This window comes from Oryctolagus cuniculus, chromosome 19, assembly GCF_964237555.1.
Source record: "Oryctolagus cuniculus chromosome 19, mOryCun1.1, whole genome shotgun sequence".
NCBI lineage: Eukaryota > Metazoa > Chordata > Mammalia > Lagomorpha > Leporidae > Oryctolagus > Oryctolagus cuniculus.
Window position 1 is genome coordinate 16,078,797 of NC_091450.1, and position 27,112 is coordinate 16,105,908.

The following is a 27,112-nucleotide window of genomic DNA, read 5'->3' on the forward strand; positions in this document are numbered from 1 at the left end:
TGGGCCCTTGCACACGTATGGGAGACCCAGAGGAAGCTCCTGGCTCCTGGATTCTGATCGACACAGCTCCTGCCATTGTGGCCATCTGGGGAGTGAGCCATCAGATGGAAGACACCTCTCTCTCTCTCTCTCTGCCTTTCAAATAAATACATAAATCTTAAAAAATAGTTATTATATCCATTTAATTTCACAATAATTTCATCACTTACTTTACTATGTATTTCAATGGTCTGCTTAGTGAAAAACAAACCAACCTATCATTTTTGGCTTGTTTTTAGCATAAATTTATCATTAAGTTAAAGACTCTAACAGGGGCTGGCAATGTGGTGTAGTAGGCTAAGTCTCTGTCTGTGGTGCCAGCATCCCTTATGGGTGCTGGTTCATGTCCTGGCTGCTCCTCTTCCCATCCAGCTCTGTGCTATGGCTTGGGAAAGTACTAGAGGATGGCCCAAGTCCTTAGGCCCCTGAACTCACATGGGAGACCCAGAAGAAGCTCCTGGTTCCTGGCTTTGGTTCGGCTCAATTCCATCCATTGAGGCCATTTGGGGAGTGAACCAGCAGATGGAAAACCTTTCTTGGTGTCTCTCCCTTTCTCTGTCTATAACTCTACCTCTCAAATAAATAAATAAATAAAATCTTTTTAAAAAAGACTCTATAGTGAAATGTAGTGCCAAATGTCATATCCCAAGCCCCTAGGGCACATATGTGATTATGCTTCTGACAAAGGTTAGAACCATTTACCTAGCGTAGGAGACATCCTTTTATTTGATTCTTTAATTAAAAGACAAGCACAGATTACCCACAGTGCTGGAGAGTCACTGGAAGCACAGCTTCCCAGCTGTGTCGGGGGTTTTCACTGCCTCATACCCCATATATGTGTCCCTTGACAAGTCCATGTTTTGCCATGCATCACCCGAAATGCTCCCCCTTGAGTACCTATTTCTAATTCAAGTTGGATTTATAAATCGCAAGTACCAGAAACAAATAGCCCTGAACTTGCTTATAATGGAACGAATAAGCTCATGAACAGGAGAGTTCATTTCACATCTTGCTGAAACCTGAATGTATAAGATGTCACTGGGTTTCTCTGCCTTCACATCATGACTCTAGTTTGTCAGTGCTTACGCCATGCTCTGATTTAATCCCAGGATTAAATGCTCTGAGAATGGGGAAAGAGTGGTTCCCCCAAAGCAAAACCAGAGTAAATTCTGGGTTGCACCAAAAATCTAGTCTTCCATAATTTCTCTACTTTTGCCTTCTTTGACACCTGTTACTGACAATTGCCTCAGTGAAACACTCCCTTCTGTTGGCTTCTCCAATACACTATTTTGTATAAAATTTATTCATAACTCTTGAAGCTATTTGCAATGTTTGTGTTGAGTTTCTGGGTCTTAGAAGGTCACTGTTGAGGTTCAGAATCTAACCAACTAGTCACGAGAAACAGCACAATACTTCAAATCTTCTAGAGGGTCAGAGGAGATCTACAGATGTCTATGGTGGTTTAGAAGATTTGGTTAAACTGACAATAAGGCTATGTCTCAGTTGCACAGGGTTGGCTAAGAGTGGGGACCCAGCAGGGATAAGCAAACTTGCTCCCAAGTTTGGCTCTTCTCCAGATTCCTGCAGTTCTAGAATGATGTCTCTCAGTTCTTGGGGAAGTTATCTTGCCCCACCAGGATGGGATCAAGGTTCTCTCTTCATGGATGCTCATTGATTCAGCCTCTTTGGGTGACCTACTGTCATTGATAATCGAGGAATAGGGAGACAAATGCCTTAAGACCCACTTGGGTGAATTTCCTCTTTTTTTCTCAATGCTGCTTCTCTTGCAGGAAGCCAGCTTTTGATGATCAGCACCACGGACAGCACCATAGAGTTTCGTTTTCTCCTTTCACATAGGAAGTCTCTCATGGGGTGCTCATCTCCCACAAAATGCTGTTTGCAATATCGGGACAGATACAGAAAGAAAGGAGAAGGTGTGAAAATGACACCACTCAGCCAGCCTATTCAGCTTGTACCATCAAGAGAGCACAGTCTGATCGTCTTTGGAACTGCAAATGTGCAGTTAATTCTTCCTGTTGTGGTAGATACGGTGTATAAAGCTGCCATAAACACTGAATTACAGAATACTGAACCATTGTTCCAAGGTCAAACACAAAGTCAGGTTCCTGAGAACTTCTAGTCACAACATCTTCGTCAATCATCAATGGACAACTTTTTTTGTTGTTTCCATTTAAAGTCATCTTAGAGTTAACATTTAGTTGATTCATTGACATTGAACTCATGGTCAACAGCATTAACCCATCCTGTATAAAACTTATCTAACATGTGTATTTTCTCAGTAAGGCACATCACTGCCTTCTAGTGCTTGGGAATACAAGTAGCAGACGGCACTTCAGTACTATTCTTGGCAGTCATGGTAAACAGCAATCTCACAAACAGCACAAAAAGAAAATTGTGGCACTAAAATAGATGGCAGAAAGGCCACTTATTTACAGATTGAGTGCTGAAACAAGAAGGCAGAGAATGGCCACATCTGATCTCAGTTGGGAACAAGCATGTTGGACAACTCAACTTTTTTGCTACTCTCCATGTCTTTAAAAGCACTGTGGGGGCTGGCACTGTGGTGTAGAGGGTAAAAGCCCCTGCCTCTGGCACCAGCATCCCAAATGGGCACCAGTTTGAGTACTGGCTGCTTCACTTCTGATCCAGCTCCTTGCTAATACACCTGGGAGAGCAGTGGAAAATAACCCAAGTGTTTGGGGCTCTGCCTATATGGGAGACCTGGAAGAAGCTCCTGGCTCCTGGCTTCGGATCAGCCCAGCACTGGTCATTGTGGCCATTTGGGAAGTGAACCAGCAGATGGAAGATTGATTCATTCATTCATTCTCATTCTCTCTCTCTCTCTGCCTCTCTTTCTCTGAAACTCTGATTTTCAAATAAATAAACAAATTTCTTTAAAAAAAAAAAGCATGGTGACTATGGATTTTAGGGTTGTCGATAGATGATGGAATCTGAATAATGAGGGTAGGTTCTATTTTTTATTTTTTTTTCAATTTATGTAGGGTCTTCATCTCTTAGATTTTCCCCCAGGTCTCAGGATACAAGATACTCAGAGGTTATAAAAGCCTGAGACCTTAAAATGGCCTGTGAGGCCCTACAGGATTCCATTTTCTCTTCCCTTTCTTGTGTTACAGGGAAGGCAGCTAGATTGTTCATTTCAGAGCTAGCTTCTGTTTTAATGTAGAGGTTTGCTGCTATAATTTCTTCCCCTAATAATTTCTTATGAGCTATCCCATAAATTTTTTAGTTATTTATTTACTTGAAAGTCAGATTGGGGGCCGGCCCCTTGTCACAGTGGGTTAACACCCTGGCCTGAAGTGCCGGCATCCTATATGGGTGCCAGTTTGAGACCTGGCTGCTCCACTTCTGATCTGGCTTTCTGCTATGGCCCGGGTCCTTGGGCCCATGCACCCACATGGGAGACCTGGAGGAAGTTCTTGGCTTCGGATCCACCCAGCTCCAGCTGTTAAAGCCAACTGGGGAGTGAACCAATGGATGGAAGACCTCTCTCTCTCTCTCTCTGCCTCTCCTCTCTCTGTGTCACTCTGACTTTCAAATAAATGAATAAATCTTAAAAAAAAAAAAAAAGTGAGTGAGAGAGAGAGAGAGAAAGAGTCTCCCATCTGTTGCTTCTCTCCTCAAATGGTCACAATGGCTGGAGCTGGGCCAATCCAAAGCCAAGATCCAGGAGCTTCTTCCAGGTCTCCCACTTGGGTTCAGGGGCCCAAAGACTTGGGCCATCTCCCGCTGCATTCTCAGGCACATTAGTAGAGAGCTGGTTGGGAACTGGAGCAACTAGGACACGAACCAGTGCCCATATGGGATAGCAGCACCACATGAGCAGGCTTAGCCTACTACACCACAGTGCCAGCCCCATTTGTTATTTTTAAGAGCACTGCATTTCATTTCTATATACCTGCGAATTCCCTGCATTTCTTTCTGCTATTGGCTTCTAGTTTTATTCTATTATAACTGGAGAATGTCTATGATATAAATTCAATCCTTTTAAATGTACTTGGGCTTGCTTTATGGACTATCTTGGAGTCCTGCCTGATTTAGCACCACTATACCAGTTACCACTCTCACTGCATACCTTACTTGCTGCCCCCTTGTTTATCCCACTCCAGCTACACTGGCCTCCTTGCTGTTTCTCAAACACATCGAGGCAAGCTCCCATCCCCATGCCTTCACAGCTGAACTCCTTCCCGGAATGCTCTTGCTCCTCAGTTTTGCCTGGCTCCCTATTTCACCTTCTTCTGATCTTTACTCAAGGGCCAGCTTCCCAGTAAGCCTTTTACAACTACCACATCCAAAAGTTCAACCCCTCGGATACATTTTCTGTTTCCTCTTTCTGTTTTATTCTCTCGATGGCACCAGTTTCCACCTTCTACACTGTACATATTAATTGTTTGCTGTCTGTCTTAGAATGTCTCCTCTGTCTTACATGAGAATGTAAGAGCCTTGGGAGCAGGCATTTTTCTTTGTTTTGGTCACTGCTCTATCCCCAGTGTAGAGAACAGTGCCTCGTCTGGGGACTCAGTATATTTTAAGAATGAATGATTAAAATAGCAGAACCAGTTCTGGTTTGGATTATGGCTCTAAAATGCCCTGCTGGGGGTGGGCATTTGGCACAGCAGCTAAGATGCTGCTTGAGGCCCCCCCCCCCAATATCAGATTGCCCAAGTTTGGGCCTTGGCTCTGCTTCCAAGCCAGCTACCTACTCTCGCTCACCCTGGGAAGCAGTCAGGGATGGTTGATACACTTGGGTCCATGCCAATGCAAGACCTGGACTGAGTTTCAGGTTCCTGGATTCAGCCTGGCCCTGTCCTGAGTATTGCAGGCACTTGGAGAGTGAACCAGTGGATGGGAGATCTCTGTCTGTCTGTTTTTGTTTCTCTTCTTTTCAAGTTAAGTAAAAATAAGTAAATAAAAAGTAATGTCAGGAGAGAGGGGTGATCTCAGACAGTGAAAACACAGTCTTGAGGGCTGAATGGGCCAGTAACAGGGGGTTATATTACAATTTATGTATTCTACAAGGGCTGGAATTTGTACGTAGATAGTACACACGGGCTCAGTGTCATGGGTGTGTGACGTGTACAGCTGCACTCTTAGAAGGGCCTTGGTTTGATGCTTTGCTGTCACTATCTTTAAGCTATTACTAATTTCTGAACAGGGGCTCTACATTTCCGTTTTCCCTGAACCCCTCAATCATGTAGCCAGTCCTAGATATGTGGGTCCCTTGGATTTACAAGCACCAGTAACGGTGGGAATTCAAGCTACTTAACAGAGGCTTTCAAGTTTCATTTTCCAAATCCTAGGCCAGAATGGTATAGCTGCCCCTAGAGTCACACAGCGTGCAACTAATTAAGTTACTTTGGGCTCTGAGTGTTAGCAGTCCTGATTTACTGTGGCTGAAATAACTAAGTCTGTAAGGGGGCAACCAAAGTCACACTCAGGTGGGAATTTATAACTGATACATACATTTAAAAGGAAGGCTTCCTGCCAAGGAAGCAGACAAAGTCTATCTTTCATCCATTGCTGGTAGGAATGCACAGCCATTCGGGAAACAGTTTGGCAATTTTGTATAGAAGTAACCATGCACTTACCACAAAGCCCAGCAATCGCACCCTTGGGCATTTCCCCCAAAAAAGAAATGGAAACTTACGTTCTGACAAACATCTGTACATAATGCTCATAATGTCTTCATTTCAATAGCTAAAAACTGGTGATAATCTAAATGTGTTTCAGTGGGCAACTGGTAAAACCAACCCTAGTACATTCAAACAATGGAGTATGACTCAGCAACAAGAAAGAAATGAAATACTGAAATGTTGAAAGGCATTATATGTAATGAAAAACCCAATTTCAAAGGGCCTTGTACTAGGGTGGGCACTTGGTGTAGGGATTAGGATGCTGATTGGGTTCCCTGCATTTGAGATCAGGGTCTCCAGGTTTGAGTCCCAACTCTGCTTCCGATTCCAGATTTCTGCTGATGCACACCTGGGAGGCAGCAGGTTATGGCGCAAGTAGTTAGATCCCTGCCATCCGTGTGGTGGTTTGGCCTGGTCCAGGACTACCCTTGGGGAGAACTTGGGAGGTGAGCCAACAGATGGGAGATCTCTCTCTCTCTCTCTCTACGTGTGTGTGTGCGTGCATGCATGCGTGCATATGTGCTTTTCTCTCTGCCTTTCAAATAATTAAACAAACACATTTTTAAAAGGTTGTGCGCGGCCGGCGCTGCGGCTCACTAGGCTAATCCTCCGCCTTGCGGCGCCGGCACACCGGGTTCTAGTCCTGGTCGGGGCACCGGATTCTGTCCCGGTTGCCCCTCTTCCAGGCCAGCTCTCTGCTGTGGCCCGGGAGTGCAGTGGAGGATGGCCCAGGTGCTTGGGCCCTGCACCCCATGGGAGACCAGGAAAAGCACCTGGCTCCTGGCTTCGGATCAGCGCGGTGCGCGGGCCACAGCGCGCCAGCCACGGCGGCCATTGGAGGGTGAACCAACGGCAAAAAAAGGAAGACCTTTCTCTCTGTCTCTCTCTCTCACTGTCCACTCTGAGTGTAAAAAAAAAAAAAAAAAAAAAAAAAAAGGTTGTGCGCCATATAATTCCATTTATATAGCATCTTCAAACACACAAAACTACGAAGATAGAGAATAGGTTGGTGGTTGCTAAGGGATGGGCATGGGGTTAAGAGGGAATGGGTGGGACTCAGAAGAGCAGCAGGAGGCCAGACCAGGCCTGTATAATAACTGTAGGATGGTTACATGAATCTATACACAGAATCAAATGGTAGAGATGACATCACACACACACAAAGGGGTGCATGTAAAACTGCTAGGAGCTAAATAAGGTCCTGCAGTCTAGTCAGCAGTTTTGTACTTATCCCAATTTCCTGGTTTTGGTGTTTTAGTTACATAAGATGTCACCATAGGGGCTGGTGCTTTGGCATAGTGGGTTAAGCCACTGCCTGCAGTGCTGATAATCCCATATGGGTGCTGGTTTGAGACCCGGCTGCTCCACTTCCAATCCAGCTCCCTGCTGTGGCCTGGGAAAAGCAGTAGAAGATGGTCCAAGTCCTTGGGCCCCTGCACCCACGTGGGAGGCCCGGAAGAAGCTCCTGGCTCCCGGCTTCGGATCGGCACAGCTCTGGCTGTTGCGGCCAATGGGGGAGTGAACCAGTGGATGGAAGACCTCTCTCTCTGCCTCTCCTTCTCTATGTAAATATTAAATATTAAAAAAAGATGTCAACATAGGTAGCAGTTGAGTGAAGGATTTAAGGAACTGTATGTTCCAATTTTGTGACTTCTTGTAAGATTATTTCAAAATAAAAAGTTAATGTAAAATTATATTTAAAAATCATGTAGCTAAGTTTCCATCTCAAGCTACAATAAGAACAGTAAATTAAACAGAAGGAACTAAGTAATAGATAAATTATTTATATAAAATCTTGATCTGTGGTGGTGTAAGCCCTCATTTTTCAAGATTATTTTGGTTATTCCAGATCTTTTGTATGTTTTTATGAAGTTTACAGTTAGGGGCCAGCTCTGTGGCACTGTGGGTTAAAGCCCTGGCCTGAAGCACCAGCATCCCATATGGGCACCAGTTTGAGTCCCGGCTGCTGCTCTTCCGATACAGCTCTCTTCTATGGCCTGGGAAAGCAGTAGATGGTCTGGGTCCTTGGACCCCTGCACCCATGTGGGAGACCCGGAAGAAGCTCCTGGCTCCTGGCTTCAGATCGGCACAGCTCTGGCCATTGCAGCCATTTGGGGAGTGAACCAATGGATGGAAGACCTCTCTTTCTGTCTCTACCTTTCTCTGTAACTGTCTCTCAAAATAATAAAAAAAAAAATCTTAAAAAGTTTGCTGCAATTTTGGTAGAGAATGCGTTGAATCTACAAGTCAGTTATATGAGAATTGCCGTCTACATGATACTGTGTCTCCTTGTGATGAACTGGTGCCATGGTTTGAATGCAGGTTGAGTGTGTCCCCCACAGCTTGATCTCCAACGTGGCAGTGTTGGGAGGTGGAAAAATCTTTAAGAGGTGGGGCATAGTGCAAGGTCATTAAGTCACTGGGAATACTGCCTCTGGAAGAGAAAGATGTGGTTCTCATGGGACCCTGGAGAGTTTCCAAAAGAATGAGTTGTGAAAAAAGAGCCAGGCCAGCCCCTCCCTCCTCTCTGGCTTCCTATCTTTCCCTGTGACTTTTCCTTCTCACAGGTTTTCCTGCCTGGATGGCATCCTACCAGCTAAGGGAGCCTTGCTGGAGGCTGAACCTAGGGTGCCACTGGATCTTGAACTGTTAGCCTCCAAAACTGTGCGCTACATAAATATCTTCTCTTCATAAAGTACTTAGACTCAAGAATTTTGTTACAGGCCGGCACCATGGCACACTAGGTTAATCTTCCGCCTGCAGCAGCGCTGACATCTCATATGGGCACCGGGTTCTAGTCCCAGCTGCTCCTCTTCCAGTCCAGCTCTCTGCTGTGGCCTGGGAGGGCAGTGGAGGATGGCCCAAGTGCTTGGGTCTTGCACCTGCATGGGAGACCAAGAGAAGCACCTGGCTCCTGGCTCCGGATCAGCGCAGCTCCAGCCATAGTGGCCATTTAGAGAGTGAACCAATGGAAGGAAGACCTTTCTCTCTCTCTCTCTCTCTTACTGTCTGTAACTCTGTCAAATAAAAAAAAAATTTTGTTACAACAGTGAAAAATGGACTCATACACATGGTATATCTTTCCATTTATTTACATTTTGAAATTTCAGTAAATTTTGTAGTTGTTTGTATAGCGTTGTGTTTCTTCTTAGATTTATTTCTAGGTCTTCTTGGGTTTGGGGGTTGCTATAAATAACTTTATTATTAATTTAAGGGGCCAGGGCGAGAGGGTGTGTCTTAGTGCTGGTTCACTTCCCAAATGTCTTTAGTGGCTGGGGCTGGGCTGGGCCAAAGCTGGGAGCCAGGAACTCAACCCAAGTTTCCCAGGTCATCGCCTGCTGCCTCCCAGGGTCTGCATTAGCAAGAAGTGGCAGTCAGGACTGGATAGGGATCAAACTCAAGCATTCTGATGTGGCATGTAGGTCTCTTAGCTGTTAGGCTAAACACCCTCTCCAGTGCCTTTATTTTTAATCTCATTTCCTCCTTGTGTGTCACTAGTACAGAGAAGTTACTACAGCTGCTCAAGGATGTCACCAGGAACCTGTCTCCTTGTCTTTGGCTCTACCATTCTTAGCATGAGGTTAACATCCTCAGGGTGACAACATGGCTGCTGCATCCCCAAGCCTGGAATCTGCTTTCCTGGGAGGAAGGCGAAGTGAGTGACAAGGCAGAAGGGACAACACCGGGATCATAAAACCACAGACTTCAATTCCACTTCAGTTATCTCAACTGTGACTATTCCTAGATGCAGTAGAGGTGAAATGGGCTTTATTTTTATTTATTTGAGAGGTAGAGTTACAGAGAGGAGGAGAGAGAGAGAGATATTCCATCTGCTGGTTCACTCCCCAAATGGCTCCAACAGACAGAGCTGGGCTGATCCAAAGCCAGGAGCCTGGAGCCTCTTCCAGGTCTCCCTTGTGGGTGCAGGGGCCCAAGCATTTGGGCCATCTTCCACTGCTTTCCCAAGCCACAGTAGAGAGCTGGATGGAAGAGTGATGCTGGCTTAGCTCACTACTCCACAGTCGCCGGCCCTGAGTTCCGGTATCTTGTTTTTGTTTGCTTCGTTTTTTCTGTCACTGTCTCTGATCCTTTTTAAATTCTCCAACAGAATTGCAAAATTCAGTGGAAAATATTCCTTTTTTTTTTTTTTTTTTTTTGACAGGCAGAGTGGACAGTGAGAGAGAGAGACAGAGAGAGAAAGGTCTTCCTTTGCCGTTGGATCACCCTCCAATGGCCGTCGCTGCAGCCGGCGCACCGCGCTGATCTGATGGCAGGAGCCAGGATCCAGGTGCTTTTCCTGGTCTCCCATGGGGTGCAGGGCCCAAGCACCTGGGCCATCCTCCACTGCACTCCCTGGCCATAGCAGAGAGCTGGCCTGGAAGAGGGGCAACCGGGACAGAATCCGGCGCCCTAACCGGGACTAGAACCCGGTGTGCCGGCGCCGCAAGGTGGAGGATTAGCCTATTGAGCCACGGCGCCGGCCTAAAATATTCCTTTTGTATAGTCAGACTCATCAAGTATGTCTCTTCTCTTTCTTGGACACATCTCTCCCACAGCCTTCTGGAATTTTCATCTGATTGGTGGTTCTGTAAATATTCTGGCAATTTTTTTTTTAAAAGATTTGTTTTATTTATTTGAAAGGCAGAGCTACCCAGAAAGAGAAAGGGACAGAAAAACAGAGAGATTTTCCATCTGCTGGCTTACTCCTTGAACATCCACAACAGTAGCCAGGTGTGGGCCAGGCCGAAGCCAGGAGCCTAGAACTCCATCCAGGTCTCCCCCGTGGGCGGCAGGGTGCATACAGGATGCTGGCATCAGAGGCGGTAGCTTAACCTGCTGTGCCAGAACACGGGCCCCCTCTGGCATTTCTTAGGCCCCACTCTGGGTGTTCTGTATCCGGACTCTCCTGTCAGTCTTTGTGGTTTCATTCCGCATTTTGGTTGGCTCCATTTTCCAGAAGCTTCCAGACAAGGAAGTCATGGGAGGTGCGTTTTTTGAGGCATTGCATGGAAATGACTTTACTCCACGTTCACCCTTGCTTGATAGTTTGGGGCTAGGGGTCGAGTTTGGAGATGACACTTCCTCATTATTCTGAAGACACGACATCGTCGTGGTTAGCTTCTTAGGTTGTTTCTGGAAGCCTGATGAGATCCTGATTTCCTCTCTTGTTGGTGTGTGACTCTCAGTCCAGTTTTTTCGCTGCAGACATTTAAACGGTATTTTTGTTCTCTGTGTTCTGAAGTCTCCCAGTTACATGCCTTAGCATGAATCTTGTTAAAACACATCACACCGGGTGCTTTTATTTCCTTATGTTCCTCAGTTCTGAGCATTTTCTTCTGCTACTTGTTGGTGGGATTTGCTGTCTCTTTGTACAACTTCTGTCACTTGATTATGGAAATTCAATGAATTTATTCTCCAATTTTATTATCTTTTTTTCCTGTTTCCATCTGTTTTCTTTTTAATTCTCCTTTGTGAGACATTTCTGTACTTTCATCTTCTAGTTCTGTTCACTTTGATTTCTTCTATGAAATCCTTAATTTTTTATTTTTAATCATGTTATAATTTTATAGATGCACTATCATTTCTTATCTCTCTGAGGATGTTAAATCCATTTGAAACGTGTCCTTTGGCTTTCTGCTTTGTCCTAATTCTCTCTGCTTCTCTTCTGTTGGTCTCTCTTTTTAGTTGGATTGTTCACTTTGCCTGTTTGTAAAAATTGGGATCCTTCCCTGAATGTCTGCTGTTCCTGAGCTGACCGCTTCTCAGGGGGGCTCCGTGTAAGATGTTCAGAAGGAGCCCAGCCTTTCGCCTCAGACTCCTCGAAGCCACGCTGTGCAGAGCTCCTCAGAGCCCTGTCCAACCTCTCTGGCAAAGAATACCAGGGCAGGGGACTGGTGCAGTGGCTAAGCTGCCACTGGGGTACAGGTGTCCCCAGTGTAATATGGGGTACAGGTGTACCCCATATTGGAGTGTCTGGTTCAAGTCCCGGCTCCTCTGCTTGCAATTCAGCTTCCGGCTCCTGCACACCCTGGAAAGCAGGGGATGGCAGCTCAAGTGCTTGCCTCCCTGTCACCCACACGGGTGGCCTTGCTCGAGTTCCAGGCTCCTGGCTTTGGCCTGGCCCAGCCCTAGCTGCTGCAGGCACTTGGGGGAATAAACCAGAAGATGGAAGATCTCTTTCTATATGTCTCTCTGTGTCTCTATGCCTTTCAAATAAAATAAAAATAAATATTAAAAAATAAAAAGGGACAGAATACCAGTCTCCAGCTCACAGTGAGTTACTCCAGTCTGGGAGCGACTGGCACAGCAGGGTGTGTCGGGGCTGCTGTCTCAGCCTTGAGTTTACGATTGTGGTTCCCCAGTTTTCAGAACAGCTCCTCTTCCCTGCCCTTTGCTAGGCCTGGTTTCTCTGACCTCGAGGCCTCTCTAGTTTAAGGTCTTTACTGTCAAATGCACCTCATGCTGGAGGTGGGGGGGCTGGAAGCGCCACTGCCTGGAGGTGAGTGGTGAGGAGGCTCCCAAGGCCTCAGCACGGAGACTTTCATCTTTGCTCTGCCCTACCACCCCCTTGCCACATCTCATGCTCCCACTGCTGACTGTTCATCTACCAGGACTACCCTTACAAAATACACAGACTGGTAGCTTAAGCAACGGAAATCTATTTCCCCAATGCTCTGGAATCTGCAAGTCTGGGATCAGGGTGCTGGCATAGTTGATTTCATCCGAGGCCTCTCTCCTTGGCTTGTAGGTGCCACCTTCTCCTCCTTATGTCTGCACACAGGGTCCCCTCTGCATGTCTGTATCGTAACACACCAGTCACAGTGCACTCGGGCCCACCTGATGGTTGCATTGTAACTTAGTGTTTCTGTAAGGGCCCCTCTGCAAATACAATCACACTGAAGTCCTGGGGTTAGGACTTCGACATGCAGATCTGGTGGGCACATAATTCACCATCACACAGACTGGTAGAGGTTCTAAGAGGTTTGCTGGTGTTGTCTTCCCCTTGGCAAGTGTTTGGCAGGGGTGTTTCTCAGTTCCGCCAGGATCTTTACTTCATTTCCAGCTTCTGGAACTTCTTGACATCTCTCTACTGGATCACCTGTCACTACCATGGCAGCATGACCTTTGTCTTCTATAGTTTTCTCAGCTTCAGGGAATAATCCTAAGAGTACATTTCCAAGAATCTCCTTCTTGGAGTTTGCCCGGGAGAGGGACTCATCAAGATCTGGGAGACAAAGGACCAGAAGCTGCTGTTCTTTGGTGGTGACTGTGGGCAGGTGGATGGCTAGATAGAGATCTCATTGGTGTCCAGGCACGCTGCTGCAGCTCACTCAGCTTAGGGCCACAGTAGCTAAGAGGATGGCTGCTAGGTCTTTGCTGGGAGCCTGAACAGGGCTGGGATTAGGGAGAGGTGGGGAATGCAGAGTCATACAGGTACAAAGTAGAATTTTGTATACATTTCAATTTTTAAAATCTTGTTTCTCATGCATTTTTAAATGTTGATTTATTTTTATTTATTTGAAAGGCAGAGAGAGAGAGAGAGAGAGAGAGAGAATGAATATGAATCTTCTATCTGCTGGTTCACTGCCCAAATGCCCACAATAGCAGCTCAGGCTGAAGCTGAGAGCCAGACATTCCTCTGGGTCTCCCACGTGGATGGCAGGGACCCAAGTTTTTGGGTCACTACCTGCTGCTTCCCAGGGGTGCATTAGCAAGAAGCTGGATGAGAAGCAGAGGCAGGACTTGAACTCAAGCACTCTGATATGGGGTATTTGTATCCAAAGCAGTGATTTTACCCGCTACACCACACAAGCCCCTGTACAGTTTATTTTTTAAAACATTGACAGTTTTGTAAAAATATTGCATTAAAATGTTAATGGATTGATTGAATCTTTCTACAAGGCATCCTTAAATCAAAACATCATATTTTACCCCATAAATATACACAACTAGTTCTGTCAATTAAAAAATAAATGCTAGGGGCAGGCATTTGATGCAGTGGTCAACATGCCAGTTAAGGTGCTTGCATCTCAGGGGCTGGTGTCGTGGCATAGCAGGTTAAGCTGCCACTTTGATGCTGGCATCCCCTACGGGCACCAGCTCACATCTGGGCTGCTCCACTTCTGACCCAGCTTCCTGCTAGTGTGCCTGGGAAAGCAGTGGAGGATGGCTCAAGTGCTTGAGCCCCAGCAACCATGTGGGAGATGTGGAAGAAGCTCCTGACTCCTGGCTTCAGCCTGGCCCAGCCCTGGCCATTGCAGCCGTTTGGGAGTGAACCAGCAGACAGAAGATCTCTCTCTCTCTCTGTAGTTCTGACTTTCAAATAAATAAAAATAAATATATATATTTTTTGAAGATGCTTGCATCTCACACTGAAGTACCTGGGTTCCGTAACCGTAACTGCCTCTGGCTCCTGGCTCCAGCTTCTTCTAATGCAGACCAAGGGAGACAGCAGTGATGACACAAGTAATTATCTCCCTGCCACCCATGTGGGAGGCCTGCATTGAGTTCCTCCACTCCCAGTTCGGCTCCAGCCTGGCCCTTGCCATTGTGGGCATTTGGGAAGTGAATCAGGAGACAGAAGCACCCTGTCCTCAGCCTCTCAAATAAATAAATAAATAAATAAATAAATAAAATTGCATTAAAACATTCCATGACGCTCCCTATACATTTGTGTCTGAGGAGACTGTGTCAGCTGCTTTACCCAGGTCCTGACCTGGTTCTTGAGACCCCACAGAGGAGCGCCTGGGGTCCAATCATGTCGGTGCTGCCCTCCGAGACTGGCAGCAGTGACTTCATTCTGCCCAGGGCCATTTGGAGGTTTGTAGAATCATTCATGAGCGTACAAAATGACCAACTTCAACATGAGCCTGCTGTAGCTGTATTGCATTTCGAGTCCTGCCTGCGATTGCCTGGGCAGGGCCCAACCACAGGATTCTGCGGGCCTCATACAGCCCATGGGCTGGACGTGCCCCACCCCTGCCAGCCTTCCAATGGCAGCGTTGGCCTCAACTCCGCCTCCTTCAGTCCCTTCCTAGCGAATACGCAGAGCACTTGCTGCTTTCTCGTTAGAATCTTGACTTACAAATCTCTCCTTGATTGGGTTCTCCACCTCTAATCTCTCTTGTGGATTTACATCTTTCTTATTCTTTCAGGGACATTTTGGTGAGGAGCAGAGGAAAATGCATATGTTAAACTTTAACTGTTTTTCTAGTATTCCCTCTATCTCCCAAAGTTCTGAAGCACACAAGCAATTACAACCCAGCACAACAAATCCCAGGGACGCATGGCAGCGTCTTCTGCGTTCTTGTCCAGATTGCAATCGTCAGCGTACCCCCCCAAGGTCTCGAGGGCCTGCCTTTTCTGATCTCCTGCTCATCGCCGCCTTCTCATTGTTTTTTTTTTCTGCTTTGCTTCATTCACTGCCGCATCCCTCCCACCCACACCTTCTGGCTCTTCCTGGGACATGCCAAATTCATCCTCAGCTCAGGACGTCTAGCACCCCCTTTTGCCTCTGATCACCTGCCTCTTGCCTGTAGATGCTTGTTCATCATTTTATTCAGTCTCCTGTTCAAATATTGCCCCTCAGAGAGGGTCTTCTTCAGTGGTCTACGTAAAACAGCCTTCTCCTCTCACTCCCAGTCTCCTGTGGTTTTGGTCTTCAGCAGCGCAGTTTCCAGCAGCTGAGATTATCCTGTGTTGCTAGAACAGACAACGCTATGTATTTTCACTGTAGCATCCTCAGAATCTTGAACAGGTGCCTACACATAATGAGTGCTTCAGCATTTGATCAATGTTTCCACTCCAGTGAATCTCACAATTCTCTCATTTGGACCAAAATAAATAAATAGATAAAATTAGAGTTCTTATTTTTTCTTTCCATTGAGTTCTGGTGCCACTTTTGCATCTGGAACTTGGCAGGTCTTTGGAAGTTTTTTGGGCAGGACTAGGGTCTCTTTCTGTTGTACTGGGCTCCTTCTGAGATGACCCTGAGATTCCCAGGAGGAATCTGCCCTCTGCCCTTTGACATAGGAGTAAAGGTCACCAGGTTGCCCCTCCTTTCTGGTCCATCTGATGTCACAGGTGTGGAAGCTGGGAGTCCCACTGTGCATCCCTTGTATACAAAACAAGTGTGTCTGTTGCCTCTCACTATACCCAGATGTGATCTCTCCCCCAAAGGAGTCCGTGTTTTCTCTCATTCCCGTGTCATCCTTACAAAATTTGGCATATGATCATCCAACGTTATTTTTAAAATGTATTCCTCTTTTAAACTTTTTAAAGCTTAAATGTATTTTTATTTTTAGAATTTTATTTATTTGATAGAGTTGGAGGAAGAAGAGACAGGGGGAGTTGGGAGAAGAAGAGAGAGAGAGAAAGAGAGGGAGAGAGGGGCATATTCCATCTGTTGGTTCACTCCCTGAGAGTTAGGGCTGGTTCACTCCCCAGATGCCTGCAGCAGCCAAGATAAGGCTGGGAGATGGGCACTCAAGGCTGGTCTCCTATGTGAGTGGCAGGAACCCAATCATTTGAGTCACCTCCACTGCCTCCCAGGGTCCGCATTACTAGGAAAGCTGAGCTGGAGGCCAGAGCTGGGTATTGAATCCAGGTACTCCAATGTGAGACATGAGCATTTAACTGCTAGGCTAAACTACTTCAGGTGTACTCCAGTTACATATACTTTTAAGAAACTTTTTATGTTGGAATAATTTTACATTTACAAAAGAGTTGCAAAGACAGTATAGAGAGTTCCTATCTATACTTCATCCAGCTTCCTCTAGGGTTAACCACAGTACCACTATCCATTTGTTAAACTAAGAATAAACGTTAAACAATAAACAATAAACAATGCTGATTGTGGCATAGTGGGTTAGGCCGCTGTTTGCAATGCAGGCATCCCACATCAGAGTGCCAGTTCAGGTCCCGGCTGCTCCACTTCCATCTAGCTCTCTGCTAATGCTCCTGGGAAAGCAGTGGAGATGGCTTGGGTACTTGCTGTTGTAGGCGCTTAGGGAGTGAATCAGCAGATGGAAGATCTCTCTCTCTCTCTCTGTCTCTTCCTTTCAGATAAATAGGTCTTTAAAAATACCCTAAACTAAATAGATTAAAAACAAAACAAATTTATTTCCCACAGTTCTGTAGGCTGGGGAGTACCAGATCAGGGTGCTGGCAGATTTGGTGCCTGACGAGTGCCTGATTTTGGGTTCGTGGCGGTGCCTTCTCATTGGGACCTCACATGGTAGATGTTGTGTGGGGTCTCAGGCCTGATCCATGACGGCACCAGTCCCTTTCAAGAGGGCGCTGCCCTGTGACCTAATCACCTCCCCAAAGGGCCTACCTCCTATTAACATCACCCGGGGGTGTTAGAATTCCCAACATTTGAATTTTGAAAGAATCCAAACATTCAGACCATCACATCTCCCGATAGAGTGATTATCCTTAAATTAACCAAAACAATTTATTTTGTTTGCAGCTGTAAATGTCTGATGAGCACGCAGGTCCAAGGAGAGAAAAGCAGACGCTCATCTCTGTGGATGCCCAGAAGTCATTTGATAAAATTCAAGATCCAGTTCTCACAACTCTTTCTGAAGTTGGAATAAATGGACACCACTCTAATGCAATAAATAATATATATCGCAAACCAAAAGAGAGCCTCGTGCTTAATGGGGAGGCACTAGCAGCATTGCTGTTAATGTCAAAAACAATGCAGGCCTTCCTAGTCTAATTACTAACAGAATTCTGGAAGGGCAATTAGACAAGAGAAAATCAAGTTGAGGCACAAAACAGTGAAAAGGAAGAGGCAAGGTTATTATCTCATGCACTGATATGAATTCCTGGAAAAACGAGGAAAATTGACTGAAATTATATGAGAACTAAAGTATATCATGGTGGCTGGTTGCAAAAATAGCTTTATCTGATAAACAAACAACAGAAAATGTAATGGTGTGAAAACACCTCATTCATAATAGCAACAAGTAGAAATAAACTTATCACACAGACTCATGGAAGGAAGCTACAGTACTCTGAAGGACCTGTCAAATTCCAGGATAGGGACAGGTGTTCGACACTGCAGTTGGGATATTGTGGGGACACCTGCAACCCTTGTCACAGTGCCTGGGTTTGAGTCCCAGTTATAGCTTCTTCCTAATGTGCACCTTAGGAAAGCAGCACATTTATGGCTCCAGTACTTGGGATCTCTGCCATCCTAATGGGAGACCCAGATGGAGTTCCTGGCTCCTGGCTTTGGCCTGGTTCAGCACTGGCTGTTGTGGGCATTTGAGGAGTGAATCAGCAGATGGGAGAGCATACACACACACACACACACACACACACACACACATACATTTTGTCTCTCCCTCTTACTCTCAAATTCATTTAAAAAGTCATTTTAAAAACTCTTTGCATAATTTAAAAAAGAAATATAGGGGCCGGTGCTGTGGCATAGTGGGTAAAGCCTCTGCCTGCAATGCTGGCATCCCATATGGGTGCCAGTTTGAGTCCCAGCTGCTCCACTTCCAATCCAGCTCCCTGCTAATGTGCTTGGGAAAGCAGCAGAAGATGGTCCAAGTCCTTGGGCTCCTACACCCACATCAGAGACCCAGAAAAAGTTCCTGGCTCCTGGCTTCAGATCAGCCCAGCCCTGGCCATTTACAGTGGCCTTTAGGGGAATGAATCAGTGGATGGAAGATTTCTCTCTCTCTGTCTCTCTCTCTCTGTCTCTGCCTCTCTGTAACTCAGCCTTTCAAACAAATAAATCTTTAAAAAATATTATTCTTAGATAAGAAGATGAATATTGTGACACTGTCAATTTTCCCTAATCTATATAGATTCACACTTCTTTCTCAAGGTATTAGATACATTTGAAAGAACAAGTCAACAAATAGCTAATAAAATACTAGGAAGTACTGCCCCATCAAACATTCCAATATACTCAAAATTTATACTATTCCTGGAACATAGAGACATACCAGTGGGATGGAATAGTTTTTTTTTTTTTCTAAAAAAAAAAAAATCTCTAAATGCCATGGAATTGAGTAGAAGATAAAGTGCTGTTTTCAAGCCGGGGAAAATTCTAGAGTCTTTCAGGGTTGAGACAATCAGTTAGCCACATAGGATAGAAAAGGCAAGGTCCTGTCTTACTTTGTGTTTTGTTGCTCTAACAGAATTGGATTCCTGGGACTGAGCCACTTTTTTTTAATTTTTGACAGGCAGAGTGGACAGTGAGAGAGAGAGACAAAGAGAAAGGTCTTCCTTTTTTGCGGTTGGTTCACCCTCCAATGGCCGCCGTGGCCGGCGCATTGCGCTGATCCGATGGCAGGAGCCAGGTGCTTCTCCTGGTCTCCCATGGGGTGCAGGGCCCAAGCACTTGGGCCATCCTCCACTGTACTCCCGGGCCATAGCAGAGAGCTGGCCTGGAAGAGGGGCAACCGGAACAGAATCTGGCGCCCCGACCGGGACTAGAACCTGGTGTGCCAGCGCCGCAAGGCAGAGGATTAGCCTAGTGAGCCACAGCACCAGCTGGGACTGAGCCACTTTTAAAGAGGTTTGTTTTGGATCATGGTCCCAAAGGCTGGAATGTCCAAATTCTGGCAGCTGCAGCTGGTGCCGGCTTCACACTGCTGCAACTCATGGCACAAGTGGAAGGGAGAAGCAGGAAGTGCAGAACAGAAAGATGAGGAAGCTGAACTTGCTTTAGAACAACCTGCCTTCCAGGGAAGTAACCCAGCACCGTGAGAGAGCGAACTCACAAGAGAAAGGCATTAACACACCACGCAGGCTCTGCCCCTGTGATCCAAACACCTGCCATTCAACCTCATCTCCTGCCTCATGGAGACCAAGCCACACATGAGTTTTTGCCAAGGCAAATGGTACTAACTACAGTGGATCCCTTCTCCTTTCTCCTACAAAAGTAAATTTCAGAAGGAGACAACACGAAAAGTAAGGCAAACTCCCCACAACAGCACTAAGCGAGCAGACAGTTGCGTACTCTTCGGATCTTGGCATGGGGAAGGCTGTCTTCCTTTACATAAACCGTTATGGGAAGTAATTAAAATTCTCTATATGATAGGAAAACACCACACATGGTTGAAAGGTAAGTCGCCCAATGGAGTGCTATAGGTTAAGTACTTGCATTAGCCGATGTGTATAAAAGGGATAGACGTGCAAGGAAAATAGGTGATGTGAGCAGGTGAAAATGTAAATTACTTTATTTCCGATTTGTGTTTTCCTAGCCTGGAAGTAAAGGGCAGGTACAGACAGGAGTGGAAGATGTATTACAGAAGGTTGTTTGGGAGCGAGTCTCACAGAAATGCCACCGGAGTGCTCTAACTAGGGACTCTTGCAAGCCTTTTTTGGACAGGCTTGGATCGGATGGCTTCGGGGTCCCATGGGGATCAACAACCCTGGCAGAAGGAGCCAGACTTCTGACAAGGGGGTTCTTATATGTCCCACCAAAGAATTCACATGTTGTTTGGCTATACAGATGCCAAATAGTCAATCTGTTATATGATGGGCACCCTACTGGGGATATGATACCGAGTAAGAAGGGTCTGGGCTGGGTTGGACCCTACATGATAGTCAAGGTGACAGACATAGCTGAATTCCAATATGCTGTCAGCCACATGACAGAAAGGTGTCCAGACAGCATGCAGACATCCTAAGGCGACAGACATTGAAGGATGAGGAGGAGAAGTTAGCTAAGGGAAGAAGTTCAAGGAAAGGTGTTCATGGCAAAGGCCTGTCTGGATCAGGCCACCTGGAGCAGCAAACGGGTCTGCAAAGGTTGAGGGCCTTAAGGTACAGTGGGAATGGGGGGCGGGACCACAGAGTACCCTGGTGATACCTGGTGGACACCCTAAGGGCCCCATTACTATGCAGTGGGAGGCCAGAGGCAAAAGTCGTTGACTTGGAAATATGGTTGTAAGGTGGCCTTCGTGTTATGAAAAGTCAAAGGACTTCGTACCTTCATCTCTGCCTTCTGCAGTAGCCAGTGCCCACGTCAGCCCTGCCAGCCAAGAGGGCACACACAAAGATCACACACCAGTGGCTGGGGGCTGAAAGCAGCCCACAAACACACTCCCGGCTCCCTACTCCGTACTATTTTTTTCCTTCTTAACGTTTAAAAATAGGATTTCACCTTCCTTTTAAAAAATCAGATGATCTGGCAATGCCGAGCCCTCATTCCTGCATGGGAACAACCGACTGAGCTGAGTGGCAGCCGCCCCTTTAGAAGGATGTTACCTCGCAGCTTAGCACGGTCCCTATCATTCCTCAAATTCTCCCCACCACCGAGAGCCGAGTTACTAGAAGTGTGAGTAGAACAATATGATGCTTGATTCTTCACACATGGGACCTATCTGGTTCCCGGAATGTCTGTGACCTTTGGCTAAGAGGTCAAGTCTAGGGGCTCTGAATGGAACTTCTGATCAGATAAGAACTTCCCCAATCTCAAAGGCATTGAAGATGAAAGAAGATATTACCATGAGGTGTGGGACATGAAAGCTACTATAAGCAACCACTAGGAATGTAAGCTGCAGGAGCGCAGCCACCAATGCCAGTTTCATTCTTTGATGGATCCCCAGCGTCTACTACAGTGCTTGGCACCCAGCAGGTGCTCAAGTTAACTTTTGATTGAATGAATGAATGAATGAATGGAGAACTCCTTGAGGTTTTCAAGGCTGGCCGTTAAAGAAAGGTAATTCTGATTATCACCGTTTTGCCGTGACCCTAAGGTGCAGTCTGGAAGAAACCGCCACCCCCTCCTGACCTCCCCGCGCCCCCCTCTGTGAAGGGGTTGGGGTGGCGCGCGGGTAGTAAGCGTCTGCAATGTGCCTAGGGAGCCAGGCGGGGGGGCTAACTTGCCTAGCACCGGTCAGGGCCATGTCCACCAAGTCTTTCTCGGTCTGGTAAGGGACGGCATCCTGATTCCCGCACGTCCCCCTAGATGGCGGCCATCTGATCAGCAAATACGGGGACCCACCCTGGGAGCCCAACACCGGCGCAAGCCCACGGCTGCCCTCCTTCAAGCCCGGACCGTGCCCACACTAGACATGGCCTCCCTCTGGCTTCACGCAGCGGGACCGTACCTGGAGCCTCGAGTCATCGCTTCCAGCTGGAGAGCAGCCCTCGTTCCCACAGTCAACATGGCGGCCACGGCGCTTCAGCGCCGGGCGGGCGGCGCCAGGAGGCGGTCACGTGAGCGGCCCAGCTGGGCTGACCGCGCGCGCGCCCGCCCGCCGGCTGCGGCTGGCTCGCTCGCTGGCTGGCGCCGCTGTGCTGTGAGGTGTGTGGGGCGTCGAGCACCCCCCACCCCACCTCGGCCGGGTGAGGCGCGGCGGGATGCAGCGGCGGCCGTGGCGGGGCCGCGGGCCGGGCGGACGGACGCGGTGATGAGCGTCGGCAGCCGCCGCCATGTCCAAGGTAACGGCGCCCGGGCCCGGGCCGCCGGCCGCGGCGGCGGCGGCGGCGGCGGGCGGGAAGGAGAAGCGCTCCTTCAGCAAGCGGCTGTTCCGGAGCGGCCGCGCGGGCGGCGGCAGCGGCGGCGGCGGTGGCGGCGGCAGCAGCAGCAGCGCGGGGGGCCCCGGGCCGGCCGCGCCCTCCTCGGCGCGCTCGGTGGGCAGCTTCATGAGCCGCGTCCTCAAGACGCTGTCCACGCTCTCGCACCTTAGCTCCGAGGGCGCCGCCCCGGACCGCGGCGGCCTCCGCAGCTGCTTCCCGCCGGGGCCGGCCGCCGCGCCCACGCCGCCGCCGTCGTGCCCGCCGCCGCCCGCCTCGCCCGCGCCGCCCGCCTGCGCCTCGGAGCCGGTGCCCGGCGTGGCGGGGCTCCGCAACCACGGCAACACGTGCTTCATGAACGCCACGCTGCAGTGCCTGAGCAACACCGAGCTCTTCGCCGAGTACCTGGCCCTGGGCCAGTACCGGGCGGGCCGGCCGGAGCCCTCGCCCGACCCCGAGCAGCCGGCGGGCCGCGGCGCGCAGGGCCAGGGCGAGGTCACCGAGCAGCTGGCTCACCTGGTGCGGGCCCTCTGGACCTTGGAGTACACGCCGCAGCACAGCCGCGACTTCAAGGTGAGCGCGCGCGGCGCCGCGTCCCCGGGGGCTGCTCTCGGGGTCCCGGCGGCGGCGGCGGTGGTGGTGGTGGTTGTGGGGGGCGCCGCCGAGCCGACTTCCCTACTTGCTCCTGGAGATCTGCCCCGAGGTCGAGGCCGGGACCGGTCCCGTGGGTTGTTAGGGGCATGCATGCATGCATTCATTCATTCACCCACCGTGTCTGTATCGAGCACGCCAGGCCCTGTGCTGGGCGTGGAGAAGGGCTATTGCCGTGGACATGACCGCCTGCCCGCATGGAACTTGCATTCTTGCGGGTGGGGGTGGGAGTGTGGAGCCTGGTTTCAGAGCCTTGGCGCTGCCCTGGGCAAGTCGCGCAGCCTTTCGTTGCATCGTTGGTGGTCTGCCTCACAAGTCTATGTGGTGCGTTGGACACCATGAAACGACCCATTTCGGACCCAACAGCTGGGGCCCTTTCATGGTGCTGGACCTAATAGGTAAAATGTTGCAGCCGTGTCCAGCGCCGGGTGGGTTTGCTGTTCTGAGTTTTTACGCTTCAACGCCTTGGTAAGTTCAGGAACAAGCAGCAGCTACAGGTTCGAGGAAGGTAACACCTGGTGACGCAATCATTGTGCCAGCGGCTACTCACAGCGGGAGCCGTGGCCCTGGGGGCTCCTTTGCTGTTTGCTGGTGCAGCTGCAGCTGCAGGTGTGATGAGAGACATTGGGAGCCCGTGGTCAGACCGTGCACTAGGGAACTGGGCCCTTACTCCAAGCAGAAGGGAAAGGTGGTTTGAGATAGCAGAAGGGATGCTTTTAGGTGACACATGAATACGGTACGAAACAGAATGAAATCCCAAAAGGAGAAATTAATGCCTCTACCGTTTTCTTTCTGTCCCGATAGTGCCAAGAGAAGGCCTCAGCTTGATGGGAGCCTGTTTTCAACACCCCTTGCTTATTCCCTCTCTCCCTATCCTTTCCTCTCTCCCTTTTTTAATATTAAAAAGACAAAAAGAAGCAAGTTTCAAGTTGAGAGGCTTTGGCAAGCTGCAGAGCTGGAATTTAATAAGGTTCTGTTTTCATTGGGTTTGTTTTTTCATTTGTCTGCTATCTATGGCAAGTGGTACTGGTCTCCCATTGGTGCTATCAGGTTGTTTTTGAAACTACATTTGTTTAAGGCGAAGATTTGATTAAAAGGTAAAATGGTGATGTGCGGCCGCGGAGTCTGCAGTTCGTTGAGGTTCTGCTGCCTCGGTGAGGAACCTCCAAGCCAGCCTGCGTTCCTGCCCCTTTAGATCTTTTTTGTGTTGCTGAACTCTGGTTTTCTCAAAAAGAAAGAGAACGGTTGCTGTTTGATCTTGAAGCTGGAATGGGAATACTTGACTGAGCGGGAGGTTTCCCAGTAGGAAAGTAGGGAAGCATGGCAGCTGATTGTTGTACATCTTTTTAGAAAGTCTTTGCCTGTAGCTGCCTGGAAGTCATTGGTGCCAAGTGCAGGCTTTTCGAGGTTAGAGCGGAGTGTTTCAGTTTGGTTTTCTGTTCTTTTCCAACACGCAGAAGTGCATTTCCACAGCATCTTCCTATATGAACATTTCCATTGCTTTTGTGAAGTTATTCTCATTTCTTTATCCACTAAGCTGTGAACCGGAATGGGCTCATAATTCTAGATGAGCCAAGGCCTGATGGATAGGCATCCTTTGGCCAAGTTGGACAGATTCTTAGAGGTCATCGCCACTGCTTTGTATGAGGTTGTGCTCACTTTTTCGTCCATTAAGTCATGAACAGAAGTGGGTCAATAATTCCAGAAGTGCGGAGACTGATTTATAGGCATCGTTTGGCAAAGTCGAGCAGATTCTTAGAGGCTCCTGTTTTTAAAAAAATGGGATCTTCTGAACCTGATTTCACTGTGCATTCATTCATTCACCTCCCCTTTGTTTACTCAATCAGCTAGGAATGCATTTGGTGCAAGCAAGAAAAATCCCTAAAGATGGGGATTGCCCTAGGCAGTAAGAATGTTGAATTAGCTCTGAGGGTAGGCTCTAAGGTGGGTGCTGTGGCTTGATGGCCCCACCAGGACCCAGACCCTTTGTGTTCCCAGCCTGCTGCCCTAAGCTGTAATTGGTGTTTTGTTTTCATGTTTGTCACCTCCTGGTTGTCTGATGATGGCAGCTGTGGCACCCGGACACTCAGCCCAGGAAGGCAGGAAGTCATTAGGAAAATGAGTTCTTCCAGAAGCGCCCTCAGCAGGCTTCTGCTGCCACCTCGTTGACATGACAGCCATGTCAGTTGGCTGCCGTGGCGGAGGCTGGTGCTTGGGATTTCCTGCTCTGATAGAGGAGATGGGCAGAGGAAGGGCTGCTCTCAGGCAGCCCACCAGAGTGCCCACTCACCACGGGCCAGGCGCTTTCATTCGGGGCAGGCGCCATGTGCCTACTAGGAACTGCCCCTAGTGGGCCCAGGCAGGCTCCCTCAGACAGCACTTCCCCCACATCTACCTGCATGTAACTCCCGCGGGATCTTGTTACAAAGCACATTGGGATTTGGTAGAGGAGGAGGGGGCCTGGGTTCTTCACTGCTAAGAAGCTCCCAGGAGGCTGCTGGCCCATGGACCCTGTTTGAACCGCAGGCTCCCAGGAGCATATAGAGCATTGCAGAGAAGGTGGACTAGGAAGGGGTGGGTGGGAACACAGGCATCCGTGGCTGAGTGCACCCTGAGAGCTGTGGGGACGAGTGTCGTGAGTGGACTCTGCAGCGCTTTCTGGGCTGAGCTGGTTTGGACTTGAATCCCCTGGAAGTTGAGAATCCAGAGCTGATGTTTAAGTAGGGCAGTGCCATCAGATTTTTTTTTTTCTTTCCTTCTTTCAATTAGATAAGCTTAGTGGCTCTATGAAGGCATGACTGTTTATTTTTGTAAAATGTCTTATTACAGGCAGCCGTGCTGGGTATTACTTTGAGCATGCGGAAAGCTGAGCACTAAGATGCTGGATGTGATGCATACCTGGCCCCCGGTGCCCCACGCCTGTTTGTGGCAGGCCTCGCTGTTTGATTCCATTACTCCTCACGTTCAGAGAGCTCACATTCAGCACAGAGTCCTACTCACTCGTGGGCTCCAGGCAGCCGTTACCTGCTGGTTGGAGTTGGCAGAGCAGACAAGACCAGTTTGCCATCGTGGAGGTCCAGGAAAGCACTTACCGTGTCTTTGAGTGTGCTTTTATGGGCTTAAACTTTGTTCCTCATGCTTCTCTGTCCAGGTGTTTCAGTTAGAATTCTCGCTTTCCAGCCTCATCGGTGTGAACTCGTGGAGGTCACCAGGTAAACAGGATCTTGGCGTGGGGTGGGCCAGGTGGTGGAGGTCACCAGGTAAACAGGATCTTGGCGTGGGGTGGGCCAGGTGGTGGCCGACGTTGGGTTTTCAGTTCCCAAAATGCACTGAGTTGACTGGCCCGACCTTGATGTGCTTGAAGAAACTTGCGCAGCGGCCACCTGGGCCCTTTCTCTCTTCTCACAGGTATTTTCCTTCTGCTCTTATGGCTGCTCTTGCTTCCCTCCCAACCCGGGACTGGACGCTTGTGGCCATAGTGGGGGTGAGCGTGCTGCTGGCATCTGCTGGACAGATTCCTGGGATGTCGCTCAGTGTCCTGCTGCGTGCAGGACAGCCCCTCAGGGAGGGGTTATGCGGCTTGAGAAAGGCTGAGAGCAGTGTTTCCAGCCTCAGCTTGAATTTCCCAGTCTGTAGAACAATTACCTGGTTACTTCTCTCTCTGTGTTTGCAGCTGCACAAGGTTAAAACTTGGACTTCAGTGGTAGGATCCTTACGTCACTTTCTTAGTAAAACAGTGAGAGTGAATAAATCATTTTGAAACCTGAATACTCCGTGTGCTTACTTAAGGGGAAGTCAGCTTATTGCCTTAACTTTATTTAATAGGAGCGTGGGTGCGCCAGGTTCTTACACATGCTTTCTGATTTCTAGTACTCTGTTACAGCAAGGACAAAGATGAGTGGTGCTCTTTTGAGTAAGAAAGATAAGTTTTACAGCAGCAGTTTTCAAACTGTCCTCCCCAGAACAGAGTGATCTACTGATGAAAGAACTTCCATGACTCCTTCCAAATCTGCAGTAAACCAGGAAGTAATTGATGAAGAGAAGTTGCCCTACCGTATTTCTTCCCCTGAAGCTTTGGTGCCTGGTGCTGCTTATTTATTGGCGGGGGTTCTCAGGTTACAGAGGGAGTGCCTGTGTGTGGAGGAATGGGGGCAGGCCCCCAGCAGCCGGGGATTGCTCCTGCCGAGTTTCACCCCCTGCTTTCTCGTGGAGCTTGGACGGGAAGCTGTAGACTTGATGCTCCTGAGTATGTGTGTATG

The 27,112-nt window shown here is 48.5% G+C and overlaps 2 protein-coding genes across 2 annotated transcripts in view; one reads left to right on the forward strand and one right to left on the reverse strand.

Moving 5' to 3' along the window:
- Window positions 1-21,926, reverse strand: part of SCNN1G (sodium channel epithelial 1 subunit gamma) — a 63,439-nt gene extending 41,513 nt beyond the window's left edge. The window contains exon 1 of the mRNA XM_070063721.1: window positions 21,794-21,926. The gene's annotated coding sequence lies outside the window, so the exon portion shown is untranslated. The remainder of the gene's footprint in view (window positions 1-21,793) is intronic.
- A 41-nt stretch (window positions 21,927-21,967) lies between these two features.
- Window positions 21,968-27,112, forward strand: part of USP31 (ubiquitin specific peptidase 31) — an 89,059-nt gene continuing 83,914 nt past the window's right edge. The window contains exon 1 of the mRNA XM_017342525.3: window positions 21,968-22,775. Within this exon, the coding sequence (XP_017198014.3) occupies window positions 22,119-22,775 (657 nt within the window). The 5' untranslated portion in view covers window positions 21,968-22,118. The remainder of the gene's footprint in view (window positions 22,776-27,112) is intronic.